General features: G+C 45.1%; 1 protein-coding gene across 1 annotated transcript in view; it reads right to left on the bottom strand.

The window, feature by feature from the left end:
• The window catches only part of ACO1 (aconitase 1), a 54,364-nt gene that overhangs the window by 5,757 nt on the left and 24,957 nt on the right, over positions 1–23,650 (bottom strand). Inside the window, exons 5-18 of the mRNA XM_040631497.1 lie at positions 18,405–18,474; positions 18,094–18,277; positions 17,441–17,580; positions 15,530–15,701; positions 14,845–14,945; positions 13,800–13,916; positions 12,295–12,454; positions 10,884–11,019; positions 10,586–10,670; positions 9,650–9,806; positions 7,915–8,039; positions 5,800–5,904; positions 4,946–5,088; positions 2,406–2,553 (exon numbers count right to left, since the gene is read on the bottom strand). Coding sequence (XP_040487431.1) covers positions 2,406–2,553; positions 4,946–5,088; positions 5,800–5,904; positions 7,915–8,039; positions 9,650–9,806; positions 10,586–10,670; positions 10,884–11,019; positions 12,295–12,454; positions 13,800–13,916; positions 14,845–14,945; positions 15,530–15,701; positions 17,441–17,580; positions 18,094–18,277; positions 18,405–18,474 — 1,843 coding nt within the window. The remainder of the gene's footprint in view (positions 1–2,405; positions 2,554–4,945; positions 5,089–5,799; positions 5,905–7,914; positions 8,040–9,649; positions 9,807–10,585; positions 10,671–10,883; positions 11,020–12,294; positions 12,455–13,799; positions 13,917–14,844; positions 14,946–15,529; positions 15,702–17,440; positions 17,581–18,093; positions 18,278–18,404; positions 18,475–23,650) is intronic.

The following is a 23,650-nucleotide window of genomic DNA, read 5'->3' as shown; positions in this document are numbered from 1 at the left end:
AATCTTTTCCACGGACATCTCTCTCCTGGAGCTTCAGTCCTACTCTAATTTGGACTGATTCTTCTCTAGAGATGGTGCATTCCTGTAATGGAAGAATCTTTCTTCACAAACATCCTGGGGGTTCCCTGCATTTCCTTTCCCTGGATCTTACATCTTCCCCTTTTTTGGCTTATTCCCTCATTTTGGTAAAAAGCATTCACCAACTGGCTTCCTGAGACAGGGATTGAGGAGTATCTTTAAAGTTTCTGAATCTGAATGTGTTATTACTTTAACACGGGATATGGGATTTTGGGGTGCAAGCCAGTCTAAGTTTCCAGCGTTGGTTTGAGCACTGCTGATCCCCAGCACATCGTACAGAAGCTGTTTTTCCCTCTTCGGAAGTTTCTAGATCTTCCCCTTATCTCTGCTGTTCCTAACTTCACACCGATGCGATTTGGAGCTGGTCTTCCGTAATCATGTGGGGGTATTCAGTGGCTGTCATGTGGAGTCGGATCTTGCAGTCGGGGAATTTTCCTTGTGTTACTTCCTGGATAATTTCCTCTCTTCTCTTCTTAGCATCTCTGTTTAGTCAGATGCTGAGTCTCCTCATTTTAGTCTTTAATTTTCTTATACTTTCTAATTTTTCCTTTGTCTTTCTGTTCTATATTCTGAGAGATTTTCTCAACTAATCAACTTTTCCTATGAAATATTTTGGGGGCTTTTTTTTTTTTTTTTAAACAGCCTTTTCTTTCTTTCTAAATTACTATTTATTTTTTATCAAGAGCCCTTTGTCATCCTTTGATTATGCCAACAGAAAATCATTTCATCACTCTGAGAAGATAATCTTTTTTTCGTTTTCTTCTACTCTTTGCATTATCTTTCTTTCCCTTCCCCTGTGCCCCTCCCCCCATTCTTTGTCTAAGTCTATCTTTCAAGTTCAAGGCTTGGCTCAAATGTCTGTTCATCTCTGATTCTGTCTCCTTATTTAAGATGAGGCCCTGAACATCTGACCAGAAGTTCTGTGTCATGACAGGGCTTGTAAATACGTGAGGTTCACTATGACAGTCAGTACACTGGAGGCCCCCCAGCGTCTATACTGCACATCTTTCCCCTTGTCTCTTGGGCATTCCACCACCTAACTGTATCTTTAATAGTTTGTTTATCATCCTTGCTCTTCACTGCACAACTACCTACCGGCACCGACTTTATTTTGGGTCCTGGTGATCAATGATTACCTATGAAGGGTTTGTTTTACCAAAATATAATCTGTTACAAGTGAGGCGGTGTGGGTGGTGGCAAACCGCACTGATGTTGGAGCCAGGCTACCTGGGTTTTGTTTTGAAGACTGACTGATTGATTGATTTTAGCGGGGGAGGGGCAGAGGAAAAGAGAGAAACTTAAGCGGACTCCGCACCTAGCGTGGAGACTGTTGCGGGGCTCGATCTCAGGCTTCCGAGATCTTGACCTGAGCTGAAAGCAAGAGTTGGATGCTCCACCAACTTAGCCACCCAGGCGCCCCCAGACTCCCTGGGTCTTAATCTCCATTTTTATTATCTTAAAAGATGGACAGTTATCTCCCTCAAAGGGTTGTTATGAGGATTACATAAGTCAACATAGGCAAAGAGCTTAGAACGGTACGTGGGATGTAGTAAGTTCCATGTAAATACTAGCTGTTATTATTTTAAGTAAGTCAGGAGGTGATTTCTCAAGTAACTTAAACAGTTCTGAAGCAGCTTTACAGCGTCTGCTGAAAAGGGAAGTGACGCCGAGGGCCCATGACATACGCCAGATACTCTGCTCCATGTTTTATACATGTCATTCCATTTAAGCTTAAGCCTCAGAGCCTTATGGGGTGGATATCCTACTTCGCAGGTCAGAAAAATGAGGCTCAGAGAGGGCAATAACTAGCTGAAAGCTCCAGAGCTGGTAGGTTGGACTCAAGGCGCAGGCTCTCCCACCTCTCACATGCCTCCCTCCCGTCTGGGAACGAACAGTGCCAACTGTGACAGGCCAACTGCAAATGGCTCCCGTCAGGACCCAGGCAGGCCTTCGCGGGCCTCTACGTTCCTTCTTCCCCTCATGGGATGGGGACTTAAATTAAATGCTAATAAAGTCATACAATAGCACCTGTTGGTAAGTATCCTCTACGTTAACCTGGAAGTTCCCCCTCAAATACTCTGAACTGACGACATTTCACCCAGAGGCTTTGTAAATTCAACTCCCAGGAAATGAGGTTTAGTTACATCATGAAGCAGAATCTCTAAGCAGGAAGAGAAAGCTGTAAAACTTTAAAGGGCATCTCTACCCATGCTGAACTCTCTCGAAACAAGAGGTAGCATGGGGCTATGAAGAAAAAATGAGACCCAAAGGAAAGCGACTGTGTAAATACCCAACCACGCAGAGCCTGACAAAGACACAGTACTCACAATTTCTCCAGAGGGCAGATGTATCGTCTGTGGTGCCTGCTTGTTCAAAAATTTGTTTAATAAGCGAATGTTGGCAAACGTCCCCCGTGCCATGATGGCATCATTACCTCGGCGGGAGCCATAGGAGTTGAATTCTCGTGGAGTCAAGCTAATAATGCAAACAGGAAAGGAGTTAGGTTAGTGAACTGAGCAAAGATAAAACTTAGCTTCCATCAAGAAAAGAGAGAAACCACAGACCTAGATATCTAAGTCTACCGAGCATCGCTCTCCAAGGCAGGAAAGCTGTTCCTGTATCTTCTGCTGAGGGCAGAGTCAGAGGTCAGAGGTGGGGCAAGGAAGGGGGGAAATCAGTATTCTCCCAGGGTCAACTGCTAGTTTTATAAATCTGGGTAGAAAAACCAAGAGGAACTCTAATGAGTATTTATTTTACTGATTCAGTTGGGTAGCCTAGAAAGCTTCACAAAAGATGAAATATAAAAATGGGTAAGAAAAAGGAAATCAAAAGAGTAATCAGTGTGGGCCAGTCAGGTGGAGCCACGAGTGAGGGCAACATAAAATGCACTCTGTGAACGAACCGGAAGGAGGTATAAATTTGTCCCCAAGTCATCAAGAACTCAAGGTACTGGGCAGACACATGACTGGCAACATGATTTACAATTTTCATGAGATAAAAATCAGAGTACTGCCGAAGAGGCAGAACAGCTCTTCCTGGTCCTGGAACAAAGAAAAATCCTGTCTGTGGGCCCAGTGAAAGGACACTTTGTGACAGCAGGACCATCTTACAATTAACACAGCGATCAGCTCACTGGGCTGTTTCTTAAAATGCTAGGACGTGTGTGTGAGGGGTAATCTGATCTCACAGTGAGATGTGATCTGGAGATTGAGAGAGGTTAGGCTTTAGGGGCAGGTGAGCGTGTCTACAGACTCCTGAAACTGTATCCAGAATATGCTGGGGATAGGTGCACTTTTCCGGGAAAGTATGATACTTCTTTTCATTCAATTCCCTAAAGAGTCCATGTCTCAAAAGTGTCAACAATCACCAACCAAAAAAAGTATTGGTCACTGCTTGTTTCCTTAGTTTCTTTCTCCGGCCTCAACCTCTATGTTTCTCTGTTTGTGAATCCTTTTCTCCTATTCACTCATTCATTCATTCATTCATTCAAGAACTCTTTATTGAGCACCAGCTATGTGCTAAGAACTGTTTTCGGGGCTTGAGGATGAAGATTCCTGCCTTTGCAGGGCTTACATTCTAAAAGGCGGAGACAAAGAAAGAATCATAATACAAAAATGAGCATCTTACATAAGTGTTACTAGATTGTGGTTAATAACTGAGGGGAAAAAAGTAGATCAAGACGAAGAGAACAGGAGTACGGTGGGTGGGGGCGACCTCATGGAGGAGGACTTGAACTGGCAAGGGAGTTAGCCGGACAGATATTTTGGGGAAGAGCATCCAACAGGAAAAAACAGCCAGCTCAACCAAAGGCTCTCAGGCAGAAGGGTATTTGGCCTTGCCCGGAACATTCAGCAAACAAGGCAGCCGCCAGTGTAGCTACAGTGGTGTGGGGGAGGGGGAAGAACAGGGATTGCTGACCCCTCTCGAATATCACCTGCCCTTGTTTGCTCAACGATGCACTTAGGTCTCCCATTCAAAGTACAATCATGTCCCTTCACAATCTCACCACAGGTGTCCGTGTGTACGAAGTCCCTGTACCTTTAATACAGTTGTTGCCCCATGTTAAAAAAAAATCTTGAGACAGACTCGTGTGTCCCCTGCTCTAGAGGTGGGCTAGGTTCCGAGACTCACAGCACTCCCATCTCTGGGGAACGTGCAGTACTTTTGCTCTGAAGGTGACTGTCCCATAGGACGCACCAGGAGGGGGCGAGACTGAGTGAGGCTCAGTAGGACCGAGGGGCGTGAAGAAAACACCGCAGCCACCAGGGAAGTGAGATGGGGCCAAGGCCGTCTCCCTCTCCCACTGACCGAAAAAGAAAAAGGAAAGAAGTAAAGAAAGAACAAAAAAGGTGTTGGGTTTGTTCTTAGGTCAGCTCTGGGCCCATCCCTGAAGACGCTGATACGGGAGGTGCGGCCGGAAGCCAGGAATGTTTCTCTTCCGGTTGATTCCCGTGGAACGTCCGATGTGGCACGGGCTCCGATCACTGTCGGCGTATTAGAGCACAGCAGATGACACGGTAGAGTCCCCGTTAAAGTCAGTCTGTGACTGAAGGATCGGTCACTGGGTGCGTCAGCAGCGGCGCAGGGCAGGGGACCCCCCGCCGAGTACGCCGCAGGCGGAGAGCAGGGCCTGGACTCTAAGGGGGACACTTGCGCAGAAGGAAGGTCCCCTCTGCTGGGGTTTCTGTGCTGACGGCATCTCCCAAGGACGCGGGGAAGCAGCACACAGAACGGATGACTGGTTTTCAAGCCTCAGGGTTTGGTGAAAAACCAGTGTCTGATTCAAAAGAGAACATGTGAAAAGAAATACTGGCCTCATTCACTCCATTTTTGCCTTTCAGTCTTTCTTCCCCTCACTCACACTTACCCTCTGTTAGTTAAGTAGCGAGCGGCGGGGCTGTTTCTCGCGATATTTCCAGCCGGAGAGATGTGGTCGGTTGTCACAGAATCCCCCAAATTTAACAGCACGTAGGCATCCACTATAGACTTCGGGGGCTGGATATCCAAAGTCTAGCAAAGAACACAGCAAGTTAGCGCCGGCTCAGGTTTTCTGCAGCAAGTCACCAGGGGAGTCTCAACAGTTTCCACGGTCCTCCGTGGACCTGAACCGGATGACAGACCTACATCGCTGCACAGAAAATTCTAGGTTTTTTCATTTTATCAGGGGTGCTTAGAGAAGCCAGGTGAATTTACTCAAAACATTCACACCCCACCCTTGAAGGGAGGCAAAGTATTGGGACTATTCCCTCAAAAGACAGAGATGCAGCCGCAAATGACCTTCTCTGTCTCCACATCCAGGGAACTCAGATGCTGAGGACAGCTAGAACCCTGGCTTCTATTCCCCTCCTCTTCCCACCCGGGGAGCATGGACTCCTTGATCATCAGTCATCAGTAAGATTTCCCTTGTTGTTTTGAGTATAAGGTTTAAATCTAGCAGGCCCAGGGATGTTTTGCTGGGACAGTCAGTCCTCAGACTTTTCTGAGTCTATGTCCAGGTGGTACGGGACGGCCACGGCGTGTCTGCACAGCCACAGGACGGAGACACTGCAAGTCCACTAGAGCCAAATACGCCAGCTTCTCAGAGCTCTCGCCGTATTGTCTGCTTGGGTTTGTAAAGGTTTCAATGGAAGGTGCAGTTACAGCAAGAGCAGAAGGTAATCAAGTAGACTTTATGAAGAAACATTTGAAAAACTTATTTTGTTAAAAATAAAAAAGTCATACCAGGTTTTCAAAGAATGGTGGCGACTTAATGTATGTAGATTTGGGGTTCCAGCAATATAGCTTGTCCGATGGGGCTGCTAAGGCGTTCCAGCTTTCATTCACGGTCTTACCAACAATAAAAAAGATAAAAGAAAGAAAAGCAAATCTTATCACATTCCACTCTAAGGAAAGTTCGACATGTAAGCAGAAATTACATATTCTAAGAGCACAATAAAAAATCATTCTTAGCACAGTACCCTCTAGGTACGCCAAGTGAAACAGTCAAAGACAGACACCGTGATCTCCCTGACATGTGGAATCTAAAAAAGAAAACTAACAAGGCACAAACAGATCCATAAACTCAGAGAACTGATGGTTGCCAGAGGGGAGGGGAGGTGCGAGGATGGGCAAAAAAGGGGTACAAGGGAGGAGGAGGTACAGGCTTCCAGTTGTGGAATGAAGAAGTCACGGGGATGAAAGGTACAGCGTAGGGAATTCAGTCAACGGTATTGTAATAGTGTAGAATGGTGACAGACGGTAGCTACACTTGGGTAATGCACAGAGTCGTCCGATCACGATGCTGTACACCTGACACCAATGTGACATTGTGTGTCAACTGTACTTCCGTAAAACCAAACCCAAACAGTTCTTATTCTAGTCACACGCAAGAGCTCCTTTACACTAAGACGTCATGCCAGATGACTTAAAAATACATATACACTGTGACAGGCAGCCTCGAAGATGGCCCCAAGGACCTGCCCCCGACCTTTCTGGCATGCACACCCTTGAGCGATCGCTTCCTGCTGAGTGTGGGCCGAGCCTGGTGACTCGTTTCCGAGATTAGGTTATAAACAGACTGCCTTCTGTCTCACCCCTTCCCCCTTGCTCTGATAGAAGCCAGGACCATGCTGTGAGCTGTGAAGAGACCCCCGAGCAAGGCAATGGGGGAGGCCTCTAGCGAACTGTCAGCAGGGAACTGAGGCCCTCAGTCGGACAGCTGTGAAGCATTATTATCCTGCCAACAACCACTCGAGTGGCCTTGGAAGTGGACCCTTCCCCAGCTGAGCCTTCCAATGAGCTGAAGCACCAGAGGACACCTTGGTTGGAGCCTTGTGAAGGCAGAGGCGCCCAGGTAAGCCACACATGATTTCTGATCCGCAGAAACCATGAGATTTAATGAACGCGATTTCTAAGTTTTGGGAAAATTTGTTGCACAGCAAGAGATAACTTACCCATAGACATAACTTAGGAGACAATAATCCAGATTGTACCAAAGGGGGAATCATGTACTCTCTGAAGATTTGGGGAAGTAGATGTCCAGGTCGTGTGGACACTGGATAGCAAGTGACAGCTGCTAAGCATTAAAGTCAGCTTGAACCGTCCACGAGGCCATGACCTCAGCCTTTGGAGAAATGCATTTAACCCAGCACCCAACAAACTTGCTCGTACCATGTCCCGATGTGCAACCTGTGGGAGGGCATAGTGCATGAATATGACCCCATTGGACCCTCTTCCCCAGAGAGTCTGCTCTCTTATGTCAAACCCAAGCCCCAGTCAGCGTTCCTTGGGTCAGCCTAACACAGAAAGCAGAGAAAGGAATAACATCTAAGGGTCTCGGAAAATGATACTGAGCCCCACACATTTTCTCCCTATTTGTCAAATGCACAGAAAGGTTTATTTATTTCAGTAGTTTGGTGCTTTTTCCTCAGTGGCTTTTTAATTTTTTTTAAGCATCCAAATAATTCTGAGAGGTGCATGCAACCAATGAACGCTACCTCAGTGACATGCTAGAGTGACACCCGGGACCCCTCACCCACAGCTGACATAACAGCCAGGGGTCTGAGGAGGGGGCGGTTACGGCGAGCTGGCTAGGAATCACACACAACCTGAGGCCTCCCTGCTTCGGGCTGCAGCCAAATCTGGGGCCTTGTCCAAATCGGGGAACGGCTGGGGAGTGTGGGGTGTGCGAAAATGTAAGTCACAGGAGAAAAGGACTGAGAACCACTTCCTTCGTTATCTGAAGAAAGAAACGTGACTTTCTTTAGTGTCCACTGCCATCGGCCTCGGGGTCTGCAGAGATGCCACAAAGGGGTGGCTGTTCCCTGGACCCGTGAGGGCAGAGCGGGCGGGACCTACCTCTATCTTCTGGTAGACCTCCTTAAACATGCCGGGGATCACGTACTGCCGCTCCACCGCCTGGATCTCGTCTCTGGTTGGCCAGATATCTTTCAGAAATACCTCTTGTCCCTTTGCATTGACCCCTGCAGAAAACAAGTTAATTAAGGAGAACAACTGCATTTAATACCCCGTTTTCATGAATCCATCCAGTCAAATCCCATTCTCCATGGTAGACACGTTCTGTGAAGTCCATGCAAACTCTGTCATGAAGCGTGAATCCCTGGTGCCGGGGGATGTGTGTTAGGCTCCTGACAGGCTCTCCTCACAATGTTTTTGGCACCTGATCAATACGTAACCTTGCTTCATGTGTGCTTCTGCTTCAAGACAGCTTACCTAGTACATCTTGCTGATGCGTTCATGCTGACGTCCCAGCCAGCAGCACTACAACTCATGCCTTGAACAAGGTCTGCCTCCCACAAGGCACCCCCCAGCCTCCTCGGCCTCCGTACTCTAGACAGCACTTCGGCACTAGGCTTGGGGGCTGTTTTAAAAAGTGAAATCACGGGGCGCCTGGGTGGCACAGCGGTTGAGCGTCTGCCTTCGGCTCAGGGCGTGATCCCGGCGTTCTGGGATCGAGCCCCACATCAGGCTCCTCTGCTGGGAGCCTGCTTCTTCCTCTCCCACTCGCCTGCTGTGTTCCCTCTCTCGCTGGCTGTCTCTATCTCTGTCAAATAAATAAATAAAATCTTTAAAAAAATAAAAATAAAAAAAATAAAAATAAAAAGTGAAATCACGATGGAGCACCTGGGTGGCTCAGTCATTAGGCGTCTGCCTTCGGCTCAGGGCGTGATCCCAGAGTCCTGGGATCGAGCCCCACATCGGGCTCCTCCGCTATGAGCCTGCTTCTTCCTCTCCCACTCCCCCTGCTTGTGTTCCCTCTCTCACTGGCTGTCTCTATCTCTGTCAAATAAATAAATAAAATCTTTAAAAAAAAAGTGAAATCACCAAAACCACAAGAATGTGGAAAAACATGGCACTACACAGAGCACGGACAGGATAAGTGTTTACAGTATGAGAGCTGAGAGGAGAAGGCAGAGCCCTGCCTCGCTCGGCTGCAGCTGAGAACGCGCACGTGGAGTCAAGTCTTCACCCCTCTGTACGTGTCCGGAAATGGCCATGGAGGCAAGATGAGTCTTGATTCGGGGGCTAAAGTACATGTTAGTGAAGAGGCAAATTTGCAAATATCCAATCCACACATAATGAGCATCAACTATAGCTCTGGTGGTAATTTCAGTTGAAGGGGTGCTGTTTTCGTATTATTTAATCTACTGAGAACAGATGGAGGAGGACACAGCGACCTCCAGAGGAAAGGAAACAAAGCGTCATTTCTCCAGATCTGGGGAAGGTGAACTACCTGGGACGTGTTCCTACGCTGGATACGTTAAAACAGTGCCCCGCATTAGATCAAAGCAGGAGCTAGAAAGAGAACTGGGGAAGAAGCCAGAATAGCACGCTTTCTCTGACTTTTCGGATTTTTTTCCTTTTGTCGTCCCTCGTCCTTCAGTCAATTCTTGTCTGTTCCAGTTCTGTCTTCGCCGTGTATGGGGGAAAAAAGAAAAGACTCTCCTCATCTTTGTTAGTTCTATGCCTCGTTATTTATTAACCAAAGTGGTTACTTTTCCTACAGTAGTATTTTCAAGTTCACCGGAAAACAAACAAACAAACAAGGACAGCCACACAACCGACATCTTACCCAGTGGCTCCTTCTCAAAGTTGATCCTGATGGTCCCAGCAATCGCATAGGCTATCACCAAGGGCGGAGAGGCTAAATAGTTGGCCCGGGTATTGGGGTGGACTCGACCTTCAAAATTCCTGTTCCCAGAGAGTACTCCAACAGCGACCAGGTCTCCCTGTGCCCGGCAAGAGAAAGATCAGGTCACATGGAGAAGGGGCTGCCCAGGCTTTTGTCTTAGGCCACCTGCTGAACTCTCCCATCATGGGGGGGGTTCTTTAACCTCCCTTTCACCTGGTCCTCTGCCTGTGGGGAGAAGAGCATGCACGGGTATCCTTGGGGAGACACTCTGGGTCAAAGGACACCAAGAGACATGGTTTCTGCTCCCGAGGAAATCCCAGGTGCATCACAGGGCAACCTCGTGGCGATTTCGCCACCCAGGGCCTGAGAGCAGGAGGGAAAGTCCAACAGTTGAAAGCTAAAGGAAACCACACTGACCTCTGTTGTTCCGTAATTCATGCAAACCAAATCGTGCTTCTCAACGCTACAGAATTTATGGGACAAAAATCAAGCCCATGCAATGTAGTTTTGATTGCACTATTTGCGTGGAGACATGTGTGACTCTGTGCCAGTTTTCAGATGACGAGGGACACACAGCTCTGGAGCCATCTGTAGTCCAAGAGCCCATGCGTGCCAGGCACTGCGCCAGGTCCTTCACACCCAGTCATCTCTGTGCTCACAACTCTGCGAAACAGGTGCTATCATCATCCCCAATTTATAGCTGGGAAAACTGAGGCACGAGGTCAAGAGCTAGTCAGGTTAGCTTGACTCCAAAGACCATACGTCTAAACACATCCCCTACTGCGCTGGGTCTTCCTGAGATGACCAGCATTCTGGTCGCACACCATATGGAACGAGCCAACAGCTCCGAAGCCCCACAGACTCCTCGACCATTACCTGCGTGATGGCTTCGACCACAGGTTCGGGTAAGGGCCCACTGTTGCCGATGCAGGTCATGCAACCGTAGCCCACCACGTCAAAGCTAGGCGCCGGAAGAGAAGCAGGACGGAGAGTGAGTCTCAGCGAGCCGCTGTGCTGGGGACAGTTCTAGAGACCTCTGATTTAAATCTACTCGCCAGCTGCAAGACTCATTAGATACCATCAGATAAGCTGACGTGTGTTACAAGGTAACACCTGAGAAACATGTGGAATAAATACAACCGAAGCGATGGTGTGAAAGAAAATTCCTCCTCACCCCAGCTGGGACAGAAACGGCATGACCCCGCTCTCTCGCAGGTAGTAGGTGACCACCCCGCTTCCAGGAGACAGGCTAGTTTTGATGTAAGGCTTCACGTTCAGGCCGGCAGTCACAGCTTTCTTTGCTAACAGTCCTGTGAAATGGTAAACACCGAGACAGCGTGGGGTGGCCGCCCACTCTAGGTGCCAGGGCGGGTTCGGGAAAGAGACCCACCCCTTGGTCTGCGTCACCTGCCACCCCTGACAAAGCCCCGTCCATGGCGCTGTCTGCGATCTCTGCTGCCTAGCACTAATCAACAGCTCACTGGCCCAAAGTCATTTACACGAACGCGGTAAACTCAAAATGGAAACGAAAAGATAGGCTTTTTTTTTTTAAAGAGATAAACCTAAAAACATTTAGGAATATATTACAGAATAAGTTTTTAACTTTTGGAGGGTGAAGCAATCTTTCTAATTACATTTTATTTGGATGGAAAAAAATTGGTAGGGCCCTTTCTGAAAGGATATGAACTGTGTAATGGTTGGTGAGGAGTGCAGTCAGTCTTGAGTAAGAATCTAGTCCCCAGGTATTTCTTCTGAAGTAGAAAATCAAGAGCTCTAGGCCACTGGAATTTTGGCAAATACAGAGACTATCACAGAGACACTGGGTGCTCTCTTATGACATGTCACAGAATTTGGAAAGAAATGAAGAGTGGGGGTAAAAAGGCACAAAAGGCCATAGACAAGCTGGTGACTTAAGGAGACTTGTTTGCTCCAGACGTGAAAAGCTGAGGGATCGACAGATGAATTCTTGGACGAAGAAGGTTTTCTTATGTACTTGTGCACTTTATAAAAAAAAAACTCCTCGATGGATGATCTTTGGTCTACGGACACAACAGGAACTCTTGGGAATGATCAAAAAATCTGGACATGAAAGAGACTTCTAACAAAACTCTGTACGTAAATATTAACTATTGACCAGAATTGCGCAACAGCCAAGTTAAGTTTTATCAACCAGTGCCCTGTGTCCTAATTCAGATGCACTTACAATACTTCTAAGACAGACTGAAGTCCACTGTACAAAAACTATCAGGGGTTTTACAGAGACTAATCTGTGAACTGAAAACAGTTTTCTTTCTTCTAGAGTCTGACACAAGATTCTAAGCTTTACCGGAAATTCATTTTTTCTTTCCTCTACTTATTTCCTGCGTTAATTCTAAAGACTAGTATGCATTATGTATTCTACTTTAAATACTTTGCTTTGGACACCCGTTATTGTGTAAACACTTCTGGGCCAACAAATCTTTGCATCTGGAAAAGACAAGGTTCGGGGAACTATGCGTAGATTCAGGTAAGCCCCAGGATCATGTCTTGAAAGATTTCCGCCCACATGTCCACATCAGCACGGGGAGGGATTCAGATGCGCTCACCTGCTCCTAACATCACGGATGGATTACTGGTGTTTGTGCAGCTAGTAATGGCAGCGATGACCACAGAACCATGAGTAAGGGTGAACTCGCTAGTATTATAGATAAACGTCTTATGGTCATTATGATGGTCCAGAGCAACCTGGAATCCTTTAAACCCTTGCTGTGGGAAGAAAAAAAAAATGCAAGAAAAAAAAAAAACACAGTGAAATGTTCTCACTTTAGAAGAAAAAAGAAATACCTTGGTAACTATAATTTTAAAAGCCAATTTTTAACAAAACATAAATATCTCAGCCAGTGAACTCTGAAATGCTATACAGAAAAATCAAAGTCCTCTTTATTTTTAGATTTTTTTTTTTTTTTTTTTTTTGAGATACAGAGAGTGCGCACAAGCTAGGGGGAGGGGTTGAGGGAGAGGGAGAAGCAGGCTACCCACTGAGCAGGGAGCCGACATGGGACTCGATCCCAGGACCCTGGGATCATGACCTGAGCCGAAGGCAGATGCTTAACTGACTGAGCCACCCAGGTATCCCCATTATTTTTAAATCTTTATAAAAGGCAGTCATAATTTCTGACTCTTACTCTGCTTTGAAGTCCTATTAACAATTACTTTCTTCTCATCACAAAAACGAAAATGCTACAATTACAAATTTAGTTCCAAGTGAGTCTAACTAAACCCGATGACATTATTGTAGAGTTTCATGGATATGAACCAAGGCCACTGATTCTAACATGATGGAAATTTAGAAAAATGTGTCCTTCTGGCCAGACTCGACTAATCATGGTCAGTAAGGCTAATCAAATACAGCTGAACGTTTATGTGGTATCATGCTCGTGGCCCAAGAATAAAACTTATCACATATCTTAATCATCATTTGGGGAGATGTTCATTGAAAACCTACTGCGTACAAGACGTTATGCTAGGTACTTTGTGGAGTACGAAGGTGATTCTGACACAAATCCTCTACTCAAATATACGGTCCAATAAGGGAAGTCAGCCCTGCAAATAATATGAAGGACCAGCAATGTAAGTTTAAGAACATGGATGCCATCCAAGGGTTTCAGATCAAATGCCATGAAGGTTCAAACGAGGGACCAATGACTTTCTGCTCTGAGATGTGAGGCCATGCTGTGGAGACTGATGGACCCCGACATGAAGGGAGGGGGCGGAACCATGCAGGTGGGTGGAGGCAGGGCATGAGTGAAAGTACAACAGCCAGAAAAGCTGGGGCAAGTCGAATGCACAGTGTGATGAGAGTCATATGAAAAGCAGGTGTGCTTTTAAAAAGGTGGGCTGAGTTGTGTTCACAGACGGTAAAGGGCTCTGAGGAAGCTGCGTGGCTCTTGGCTAACGGGAGAGGCACCAAGGACTTCACGATGGAGAGGAAATGCCCTCAGCGTCAGGCTTCGGGAAGCTTCATCGCTGGTGGGTGGAAAGCAGCGTGGGCTCTAAGACTTGGGGTGTGGCCTGGGTCGGGGGACCTCCATATGCTTCTCCCCGGCCCTACCTTGGCTCCGAGGCAGCTCTCAAAGTCCTTTTTCATGTCAGTCACGGCAACTTTGTCCTGAGGCCTTTTTGGTCCACTGCAGCAAGGCACGACCGTTCTCAAATTTAATTCCACAACCTGTCCACCCGAAAGAGAAGGAACTCAAGAGCTGACACTGTACCCTCAGAAAGAAAACGCAAGCTGGGCCCGAGAACCGAAAACACCACAACCACAACAACAAACTAAACCATCACATTCACAAACAAGGACTCAGTGTTCTTCATACTTTAGGAATGAATTTCCAAAGGTCAGGATGGGCACGTAAGTGGTATGGGACAGGCAGGGAACCTTGTCACCTCTCGGAGAGACCAGGGAGTGGGCCGAGCTGCTGGCCATCGTCTTCTAGGCATTCATCTTTGCAAAGCAGCTAATGCATCCTTTCTAATGCCTAGCTTAGTCTGAGACGGGTTTTCTACAAAAGTGATACATAAACCATTGTACTTTTTTCTAAAGTGTAGAGCTGGTGGGATGCCACCATTCAGTCATCAATGCCAGGCAATGGGCCTGGGTGTAGTCGAGTATTTCCTTCCCTCAGTACGCCATGAAACAAAACCAGGCTCCCACATCTAGGTGACCCTCTGGGCTTGCCTGTTGAGAAAAATGTGGACTCAGTTTGCTCCCCAGAAATGAATGAAGGTAAGTCACTGGATAACCCAGAACTAATTGCTCTGCTTAACCCCCATTTCTTTTCCATCTACAGTGCTGAGCCGAGCCTTTAAACAGCCCTGCTCCTGCTGGTGAAGCCCTTCTTCAAAGGTCTTCCACACGAGGGGGTCAATCAGTAGGTCAGAAAGCGGTCACACACTCAACCCAATGGCCAGGAGAAAAGGAAGAAGTTATTTTATGTTTATAATTCCTTATCTTCTTAATTGCTTCAGTCTTTTACAGCCTTGTTCTTCTGTGATGACTTGGCAGTGACTAATTTCCTACAAGTACGTCCCCTCAGAAAAAAACATACACAACTAAAATCACAGCCTCAAGGGAAAGGAAATGCACTCTCTCATACCTGGGCAAAGTCTGGGTCTTGAGAGGAGTCACTGAAATCCCGAAACATTCCTACAGCTTGAAGATACTTTTTCATCTGCTTTACTTTTTCTTCATCACGACCTAAATGGGTATTTTAAGAAATAACAAGTAATAGAGGTTAATTACTTTCTCCACCAGCAATTGCACAAGTAAGGTGAATTTCCCTTATACACACACTAAAAGCTTTGCTGGTATTTCGACTTTCTGTCTAATACTCTGACTCTCTGGCTGATGCTGCTGTTTACTAGGGGTCATTAACTGATCTGGACTATTTCTGAAGCAGATTCTGGTCCTACCTGTAAATACTCCCCCTCTCTTTGGTCATCGTCCTTCATTCAGAGGACCTCAGGCTTAGGTCATTACGAGAGCACACCTTCGTTAGTAAGATGACTTGCTTCCCGTCAAATAACTAGTAGAAGAAGACCAGTACAGACACCGAGGCTTCCAGAATATCTGAGCTTTTTCTATTGGCCACACCATGTCTATGTCATAGCTTCTGAAATCCCAACAACCATTTTGATTCCGTAGAGAAAAAAAAAAAAAAAAAAAACCAATAAATGTGACCCTGTGCACTCCGAGGGACAGAGGCAGAAGGCAGCGCTCTGATCCTCCGAGTTCCATGACGCCTGACCCAGGGCCTTCTGCTCTCACGGGTCTGCACTTACCTGTCTGCACCAGGTACTTGACGCTAACGTCATCAACCGGGAAAAAGGCAGCAGTGGCTCCATACTCTGGACACATGTTCGCAATCGTAGCTCGGTCAGCAATGGACAACTGGGCTACTCCTGGCCCGAAGAACTCCACAAATTTGCCCACTACCCCCACCTGGCGCAGGTGCTGAGCAGCAGAACAAGAGAAAAGCTTCAGACTCAACAGCCCATCTTTCAAATGCAGAACTAGCACTTTGTAATTCTTATAAACTAGCCTGGTGAGTAAACATAAAAGATAAACTGGCCCAACGTATTTTTGATTACTTTAAAAAATAAAATTTAAAAAGTAATGCTAACTAAATATGGGGAATTTAGGATTGGATTCTGGAACAGAAAAGGGTCATTACTGAAAAAACTGGAGAAGTTTCTAGTTAGTTAATAGTGTCGTACCAAGGTTCTTCATTTTGATTAATGTACCATGGTTATGTGAAATGTTAACCTTCGGGGAAGCTGGGAGAAAGGTAACAGGAACTCCCTGTTTTATCTGTATTTACATCAACTCTCCTGTAAATCTAAAATTATGTCAAACAATTATGACCAAAACAAAAAACAAAAAACAAAAACGAATGCCCAAAACACAAATAACATTAATAAAAGTTTTCCACAATGAGAAGGACTTTTTCTCTAATGAGATCACTGGAAGCACCTAGAAGTGCTAAAAATTAAATAAATTCTTTCACCCTAGTCTTGCGTTAGTTGAGTAATTAAGAGGCTTATTTTCAAGGGTATAATGAACACATTTCCTGAACAAGTTAATTGTAACCAAAAGATCTAGCCAGTCTGACTCCCATCTCTTTTCCAGACATGCCATCAGCCAGGGCTGGGGCCTCCGTGGCTCACCTGGCCCTGCATGAAGCCAGTTTCACTGACTGTGTGGACAACCGCACAGACAGGCTCTTTAGATTAGGTGGACTTCTGCTACATTCTGTGGGCAAGTCCTATGTTATTCTACATTGGAGAACAATGCAAAGATATCTGTGATAAACTACAGTATTCAAACAAATGCAATTCCAAATTCCATAAAGACTGTATCACAGAGAAACATTTTTTGGCCTTTAACAGGATAGTAGCTATCCCTAACACTCCAAGCCTCCTAACTATACAACCAGAAAAAAAATACGTTTGTGATAATAAAAAAGTATCACTTTCCTAATAATCTTGCAAAATGAAACTCTTGTCCTTTTGCAAAGCAAGCAAACCACACACACACACACACACACACACACAAGATTATTTCTTGCAAAAGCTAAAGAAAAAGAAAAAAAAGTACTATTTCCAGCGTGGAGAAACATCTGTTACAATAATGTAACTTCGAATACAGAGAAGGGAATTTAAAAAGTCAGACCTTAAATTCACAGAAGCAGTTTGTTATTTACACATAAAGAACCGTGTGGAAAAATGTAGTCAAAGTATAAACACGCGCTTGGGAATGAGTCTTACAACCTTGGGATAGCGGTTATTTCTAGGAATGCGGAGGATGGCTTTAGCCATAAATATTTCATTTTATTTCTTAAAAAATATACCCACAGGGAGAGCTTGGAAGCAAATGTGGCAAAATGTTACCATCTGTTAAGTCTAGGTGGTGGGGCCTATGAATGCCATTTTAACTTCTGTGTATTTGAACTCTTTCACACTTTCAAAATATTTTTTTGAAGAAAAGGATCCACGCAGCCACGGAAGACTAAAATGAACATAAATGTCTAAAACGTAACCACAGAACTCTCCCCTATCTCACTTCTTTTTAAAAATCATCAACATACTGTTTCCTAGAGCACATGGAAACCAAGAGGGACTCCGTCCTGCATTTGCTCCCGTCTGTCCCCGAGACGGTCCAAGAGCACGGAAGAGGCAGCAGCCCATCGTTACCTTGGTAATGGTGAGCACGATGTCAGTGGATGTCACCAGAGGGTGGGGATTTCCCATCAGCTTGTAGCCAATGACCTGCGGAAGCACCATGCTGATGGGCTGGCCCAGCATGACGGCTTCTGCTTCGATTCCACCCACTCCTGCAAGGAAGGTGGGATGGAAGAAGCTTTCAGTGTGCTTCACTCCATCCCTCAAGCATAATCCAACCCCATTACAGTGCTTTACTAGTGCAGATCTGGGTTCTATATAGAACAGCTATCTTTTCTCTATTTCCCTCTAAAGAATTTTTAACAAGTGTTTCTCAGACAGAACACCTGTATCACAATCCCCTTGATTCTATACCAAGTGCAGAATGGGGTTCGGGAGTCTCCATTTTCAACAAACAGCTCAGGTGATTTGCATTTATTCTAAATGACACGAACCTTTACTCCAGTTCACTCTTCCAAACATTATTATTGAGTGCTTACTAGGCATGAGATACTTTTCTAGGCACTGGAAATCCAGCAGTAAACAAAAGACAAAAGATCATGCAAAGTCATGCTCTCGGGATGTTTTGGTATCGGTGTAAATCAAGCTACACGCTATAGAACATATGGAATATGTTCTATATGTTCCATAGCATGTATGGAATAGGAACCTGGAACGATACTCACCCCAGCCGAGGACACCCAAACCATCGATCATGGTAGTGTGCGAATCCGTGCCCACGAGGCTGTCTGGGTAATAATAGCCATCGTGATCAAATACCACTCTCGCCAAATACTCCAGATTCACCTGGTGGATGATTCCTGAGCCAGGGGGGATAATCCGCATGTTGCGAAAAGCCTGAGAACCCCACTAGGATCGAGAACGGAAAGAACACGATGAATACCCAGTGCGTTTCTACGCAGCCCATCTCCTTGGCTCCTCTCCTTGTACCCACGTATATAGAGAAACAACCAATGGAACCAAACTCCGCCCATACCTTTAAAAATTCAAATCGTTCTCTATTTCTTTCAAATTCCAGGTCTTGATTCTTCTGTAAACTGTCTGTCCTGTCAGAGAAAAAAGCTAAATGTATAAATTTTAAGGCTTAAAATGTTATCAGTCGAACTCATCGGTGATAAACAAACACACTGGAAATTTTGCCCACAGGCTTGCTGGGCGGTACTGATGCATTCATTCACATGGGAAATAGGTGGGAACCGGCAAAAGTAAAAAGAATAATTATTATTTGGGTCAGTTGATCCCTACAATACCTTAAAATGTGGTGAGTAGTGAATATTAAGTCAATTTAAGTTGAAACTAATTTAAACACAAAGCCTGGCTTTTAGGAACAGACTCTAGACATTTATGATGACAACAGCTTAGATATTGAAAGAACCCTTGTTTCTTTTCTTTTTTTTTCCTTTAAAGTTATTTATTTATTTATTTGACACAGAGAGAGAGTGTAAGCAGGGGAGCGGCAGGCAGGGGGAGAGGGAGAAGCAGACTCCCTGCTGAGCAGAGAGCCCAATGCAGGGCTCGATCCCAGGACCCTGGGATCAGGACCTGAGCTGAAGGCAGACACTTAACCGACTGAACCACCCACACGCTCCGAAAGGACCCTTGTTTCTGTATTCCTTCCATGAGTGACTTCATTACAACACCTCTCTGAGCTGAGCCAGGCCCGGGCTGGCATGTTCCTCTGTTTCTGGAGACAGGGATCCAGCAATGCCAGCAGGCACAGGCATTTAGAGAATCGCAATCTCCTAGCTCTCGGACAGAGGTTTCCGAGGAGGATGGTGCTACCCAAGAACATCTCTAAGGCACAGATTACATGCTGAGGTTTACTCAAAGTCGTTCAGTCCATCAGGAATGACACAGGCAGAGCAGGGCATCAAGAAGCTTCTCCAGGATTTTTATAATCAAATTACGTACATTGTTTTGAGTCAAGGTAGAATAAACCCTATTTAGACTTTGCAGGTCTGGCACATGGAAGGCACTTATAAACTGTATACTGAACACAGGAAAGGATAGTAGAATTAATAGCTAAGACCCAAGTCACACTTCATTAATTGGTAGTTAACGCTTACCGACTTTAGAAGGAACGAGCCACTATTCTAAATATTTAAAATGTATTTTCTCATCTAGTCTCCATAACAACCCTGTAAGTTAGATGCCACAAACAGCCAATTTTTCAAAAGAGGAAACTGAGACACAGAGAGGTTAAGAGACTTGCTCAAGACCACACAGCTAGTAGATGTTGGAACTGGAACTGGAACCCTGGCAGCTGGAGCCACAGTGCAGGATCATGTCACAGGCTTTACGTGTTTTAGACGCACGAACTCATCAGGCATCACCATCATCCTTCATGGAGGTACCACTCTTACCCCGTGCGCGGAAGAGGAGCCGAGGCAGAGAGGTGAGCTAACCTGTCCAAGGCCAGGCATTTGTCGACGATCGAGCCATCATCTGAGCCCAGGTCTGATGGCCCTGGTACCTGTCCCCTGACCGCCGTTCTCTACTTTTCATCCATGCTGTTCCTTCACTTACTAATGACCCACAGAGCCTACCCTGTGCCACCGGCTGGGAGTACAAGGGCGCAAGAGCAGCGCGTGCCCTGCCCACTTGGTGCTCAGAGCCTGGCGAGCGGTGCAGAGAAGCAAGCAGGCAATTCTAAGAGTGTGACTATCAGTGCCACAGTGCAGGGCGTACAAGGTGCCAGGGGAATACTCAGAAAAGGTCACAGATTCAGACTGGGGGTGGGGCTGCCTTCCAGAGGAAAGTGACACGGATGCAGTCTGAAGGACATGTGGAGTCAGCCCGATAAAGACAGGTAGGTGCTCCTTGGGCAAAAAAGGACTGGAAGCACTTAGCATTTACTCGACAATTTACTCAGTTACCACACTGTTTTCTGTAGGTGTGAACAGTCTCCAAGGTAAGTGCAGGTGCTTTAATGGAATCCGTTCCCGAGGGTGCCCTGGAGCGGGTGGCCACAGATTCCAGCTCCATAGGCCAAATTCGGCCCAATACCTACACGTGTTTGGCCATGAAGCATGCAATAATTTTTACATTTGTAAAGGTTGTAAAAACAAAACAAAACAAAAGGATATGTGAGCAGAGACAGTATGTAGCCAGCAAAATCTAAACTATTTACTATTGGTCCTAAAAAAAATGTGCTGATCCCTGATGTCGAGTATGAATGTCTGTGAGTGTGCCTATGTGCTAGAGAAACGCAAAAGGTAGAAAGAGAGAAAGGAGAGATGCCAACACAGGGGAACGAGGCAGGACAAGAATGCTGCCACCGGAACAGCAGAGCCTCTGGACCCTCTGGACCAGGTGCAGCTCCTCCTCAAGGTACTCATCTCCTTCTCACTAGTACACTGAGGGCTCCATCCCTCCAACTCCCACCTGTCTCACCAGGTCCTCATCCACACTTCCAAATATGCTGGGCATGTGCATCAGGAATACCTCGGACACCACACAGTCAACGGGTCAAAGCCTAATGCATGAGCTTCCTCCCTGAATCTCATCCTCACCCCCATCTGCATCTGTCCATATCATCTAATGACCTCCCCTCCCGCCACTTAGTTTTTACAGCTATCGAAGCATTTATTCCAGAAATAGCCTAACTGGCTCCTCTGTCAGTCTACTCAGCCTACCTTTGTACCGTCGCCAGAATCCATTCTCTAAAACACAGATCACCAGGATCCACCTGGAACCTGCCAATGGCTTCCCATTTTCTAAATAAAATACGAATCCCTTGCCTTAAAAAACAAAGTCCTCCTGTGTGACCTCAAACTTCCTTTATAAGTCCTCTCCTATCTCCTGGTCCAAACTTTCTTTAGCTGCAGGCACCCTGAAGCCCTCAGACTCTCCCAAACCTCACGTCCCTCATGCTCCATTCTCTGGGTAGAGTGCCTTTTCCAGCGCTTCCATCCTTGTAAACCCCCTTCAGGACCTGGAGCAAGTGATACTCCCGGCAGAACCCTCTGGACTCCCCGGGTCAGGATGATTTGCTTCCTTCTCCATGGTTACTACATTTACCAACTGCACTTAAGTCCTGTGTTCTTTAATTTCTCTCTTCTAATCTTGGGACATTGCTCTTAATCATAAAGAGCCCTGCCTCTGGCTCCCCTAGTTCTTCTACTCAGAACACCTGTGGATGACCAGTCGGGGTCCCTTACCCTCTTGCCTCCAGCACTGGGAGGACATCAGAGCTTCTCACAGCAGAGAAGCAGGGTTGGAAGGGTGACATTCAGCCCAGAGAATGCTGGCACGTCAGTCTGACGTAAACAACATACTCACAGGACAAGCAGAAGCCAGAAATGCTTAGGCTGTTTTAAGATGGGTTAATTCCAGGTAAAAACCCATTTTCTCATTAAAACAAAACATCTTTTTTTGGCTAAAATTAACAGTTCTAGTTCCTGGAATGAATAAACAGACCTAGAATTCGGATTTTTCCACCACTCAGAACTTCCCTTAATTCACTGATCGATTGAGCTTTTAATAAGGTCTCTGAACATGAAAGGCCTCACGGACTAAAGAGGAAATTTCTCCTTAGTTACATAATTTGAATTCAGATTTGGATGTATATCAAAGTTTCTGAGTATTACATTTAGTGGTACTTCAGAAATTCACAAACAGTATTTACAGAGGAGATAGTTTCCATACCCATGAAATCTGGTCAGAAATTGTTATGATATTCTTGTTGGGATTTTTTAAAAAAAGGTTTTCTGAGATAACTTTGAAAAACTTTATAATAATGAGTTAGTTAGACCTTCTATTCCTAAAAATGGTGAGGCCAATTACTATTATTCAAACCAGGCAAAGAACTCAGAAAGACTTAAATGAGAATATTTATCATCTGAGCACCCCTTCCACAGTTTTTCTAGCTAATTTCTGGAAATAGCTGGAAATCAGCCCATAGCTCACAGTTCCACAAAAGTTGAGACATATCACATTTAATTCCTTACAAAAATGAAAAAAGAGACTGGGAGGTCAAATTGCAAAACCAAACCCGAGCAATAAAAACAAAACAGCACCAATGAAAACACTTCTAACAGAAATGTTGTCTTTAATTAAAAAAAAAAAAAAAGCGTTTGCTAGATTTGGATACAGTTTGGATCAAAGTCCTCCTCCCCTCCCCTCCCCCCACCCCCGGACTTTGTGGTTTTCATAATGTTTTCAGTACTGCAGTTTAAATGAAAAGGGTCCATAAAAAATTGAAACCAGAGTTGATGAATTTCAAGGTTTAAAGAGGAAAAATAAATCACATTGAACTTTGTGATGACCCAGATTCATACTTAGTACTTAATATTATTAAGTATTAATAATATTTATTACTATTAAGTAATATTTAATATTACTTAATGCTTAATAATACTTAAATTATTAAGTAATAATAATATTAAGTAATAATATTAAGTAATATTAATAACTAAGTAATATTATTAAGTATTACATACTTAATAGGAGCTCTTTGAATTTTGAGTCAAAAGACTTCAGACATTAAAACAATTACAATTCTGTCCTCACCAGTACTTTCACCTTCCAGGCAGTGAAATAAAGCTAAGTCATTAACACCAGTGAGAATCTCCAAGAAACATAAAGTTGCCCATGATTTTGTGAGGCTCCTTTTAGAACTTCTGAAGTGGGGTGTTAGGAAATATCCTTATTCTCAAATAGAGTAACATTTTGTGTATGTATTTTTAATTTTTCCCTTTGACACCAAACCATTAAATTGAGTTCATGTGATTTAAGGGGAAAAAACAAAAGACAAGTTGCCTAAGGATGAGGTTAGAGTCCAAAGGAAAGGGAGCAGCTGCTGAGGACCATTTGTTCCAAGAACCGTCAATTCAGGGGACAAAGCAGATTTCTTTTTATCCTGAATTTATCTGGTTTGGATATTGGCAACATTAATCTGAGAACGGCCAGTTACCACAGTTCTCGAGGCTGTATGGAACCCACTTAAATCCCCCAAGGAAGCAAGGTTTTTTGTTCCACTTTGAATGGTTTGCTTCATATTCTTAAATGACTTTTTATTACAAAAACCATAGCTTCTTATTGTCAAAATAAAGAACAGCTACAATCCCTGAGATAAATCATTTAGCAGTTTGTCACCTCTTTTTCCAATTTTTAATATTTTTATAACTATTCATCTAGCTGAGATCACACTGTACACGCATTTGTATCTGGCTCACTGAGCTACGGCACGAGCACGTTCCAAGTGTTAACGAACACTTTAGA

The sequence above is a fragment of the Ursus maritimus genome, unplaced genomic scaffold, assembly GCF_017311325.1.
Source record: "Ursus maritimus isolate PB19 unplaced genomic scaffold, ASM1731132v1 scaffold_17, whole genome shotgun sequence".
Taxonomy (NCBI): domain Eukaryota; kingdom Metazoa; phylum Chordata; class Mammalia; order Carnivora; family Ursidae; genus Ursus; species Ursus maritimus.
This window is presented reverse-complemented; position numbering and strand designations above follow the sequence as displayed.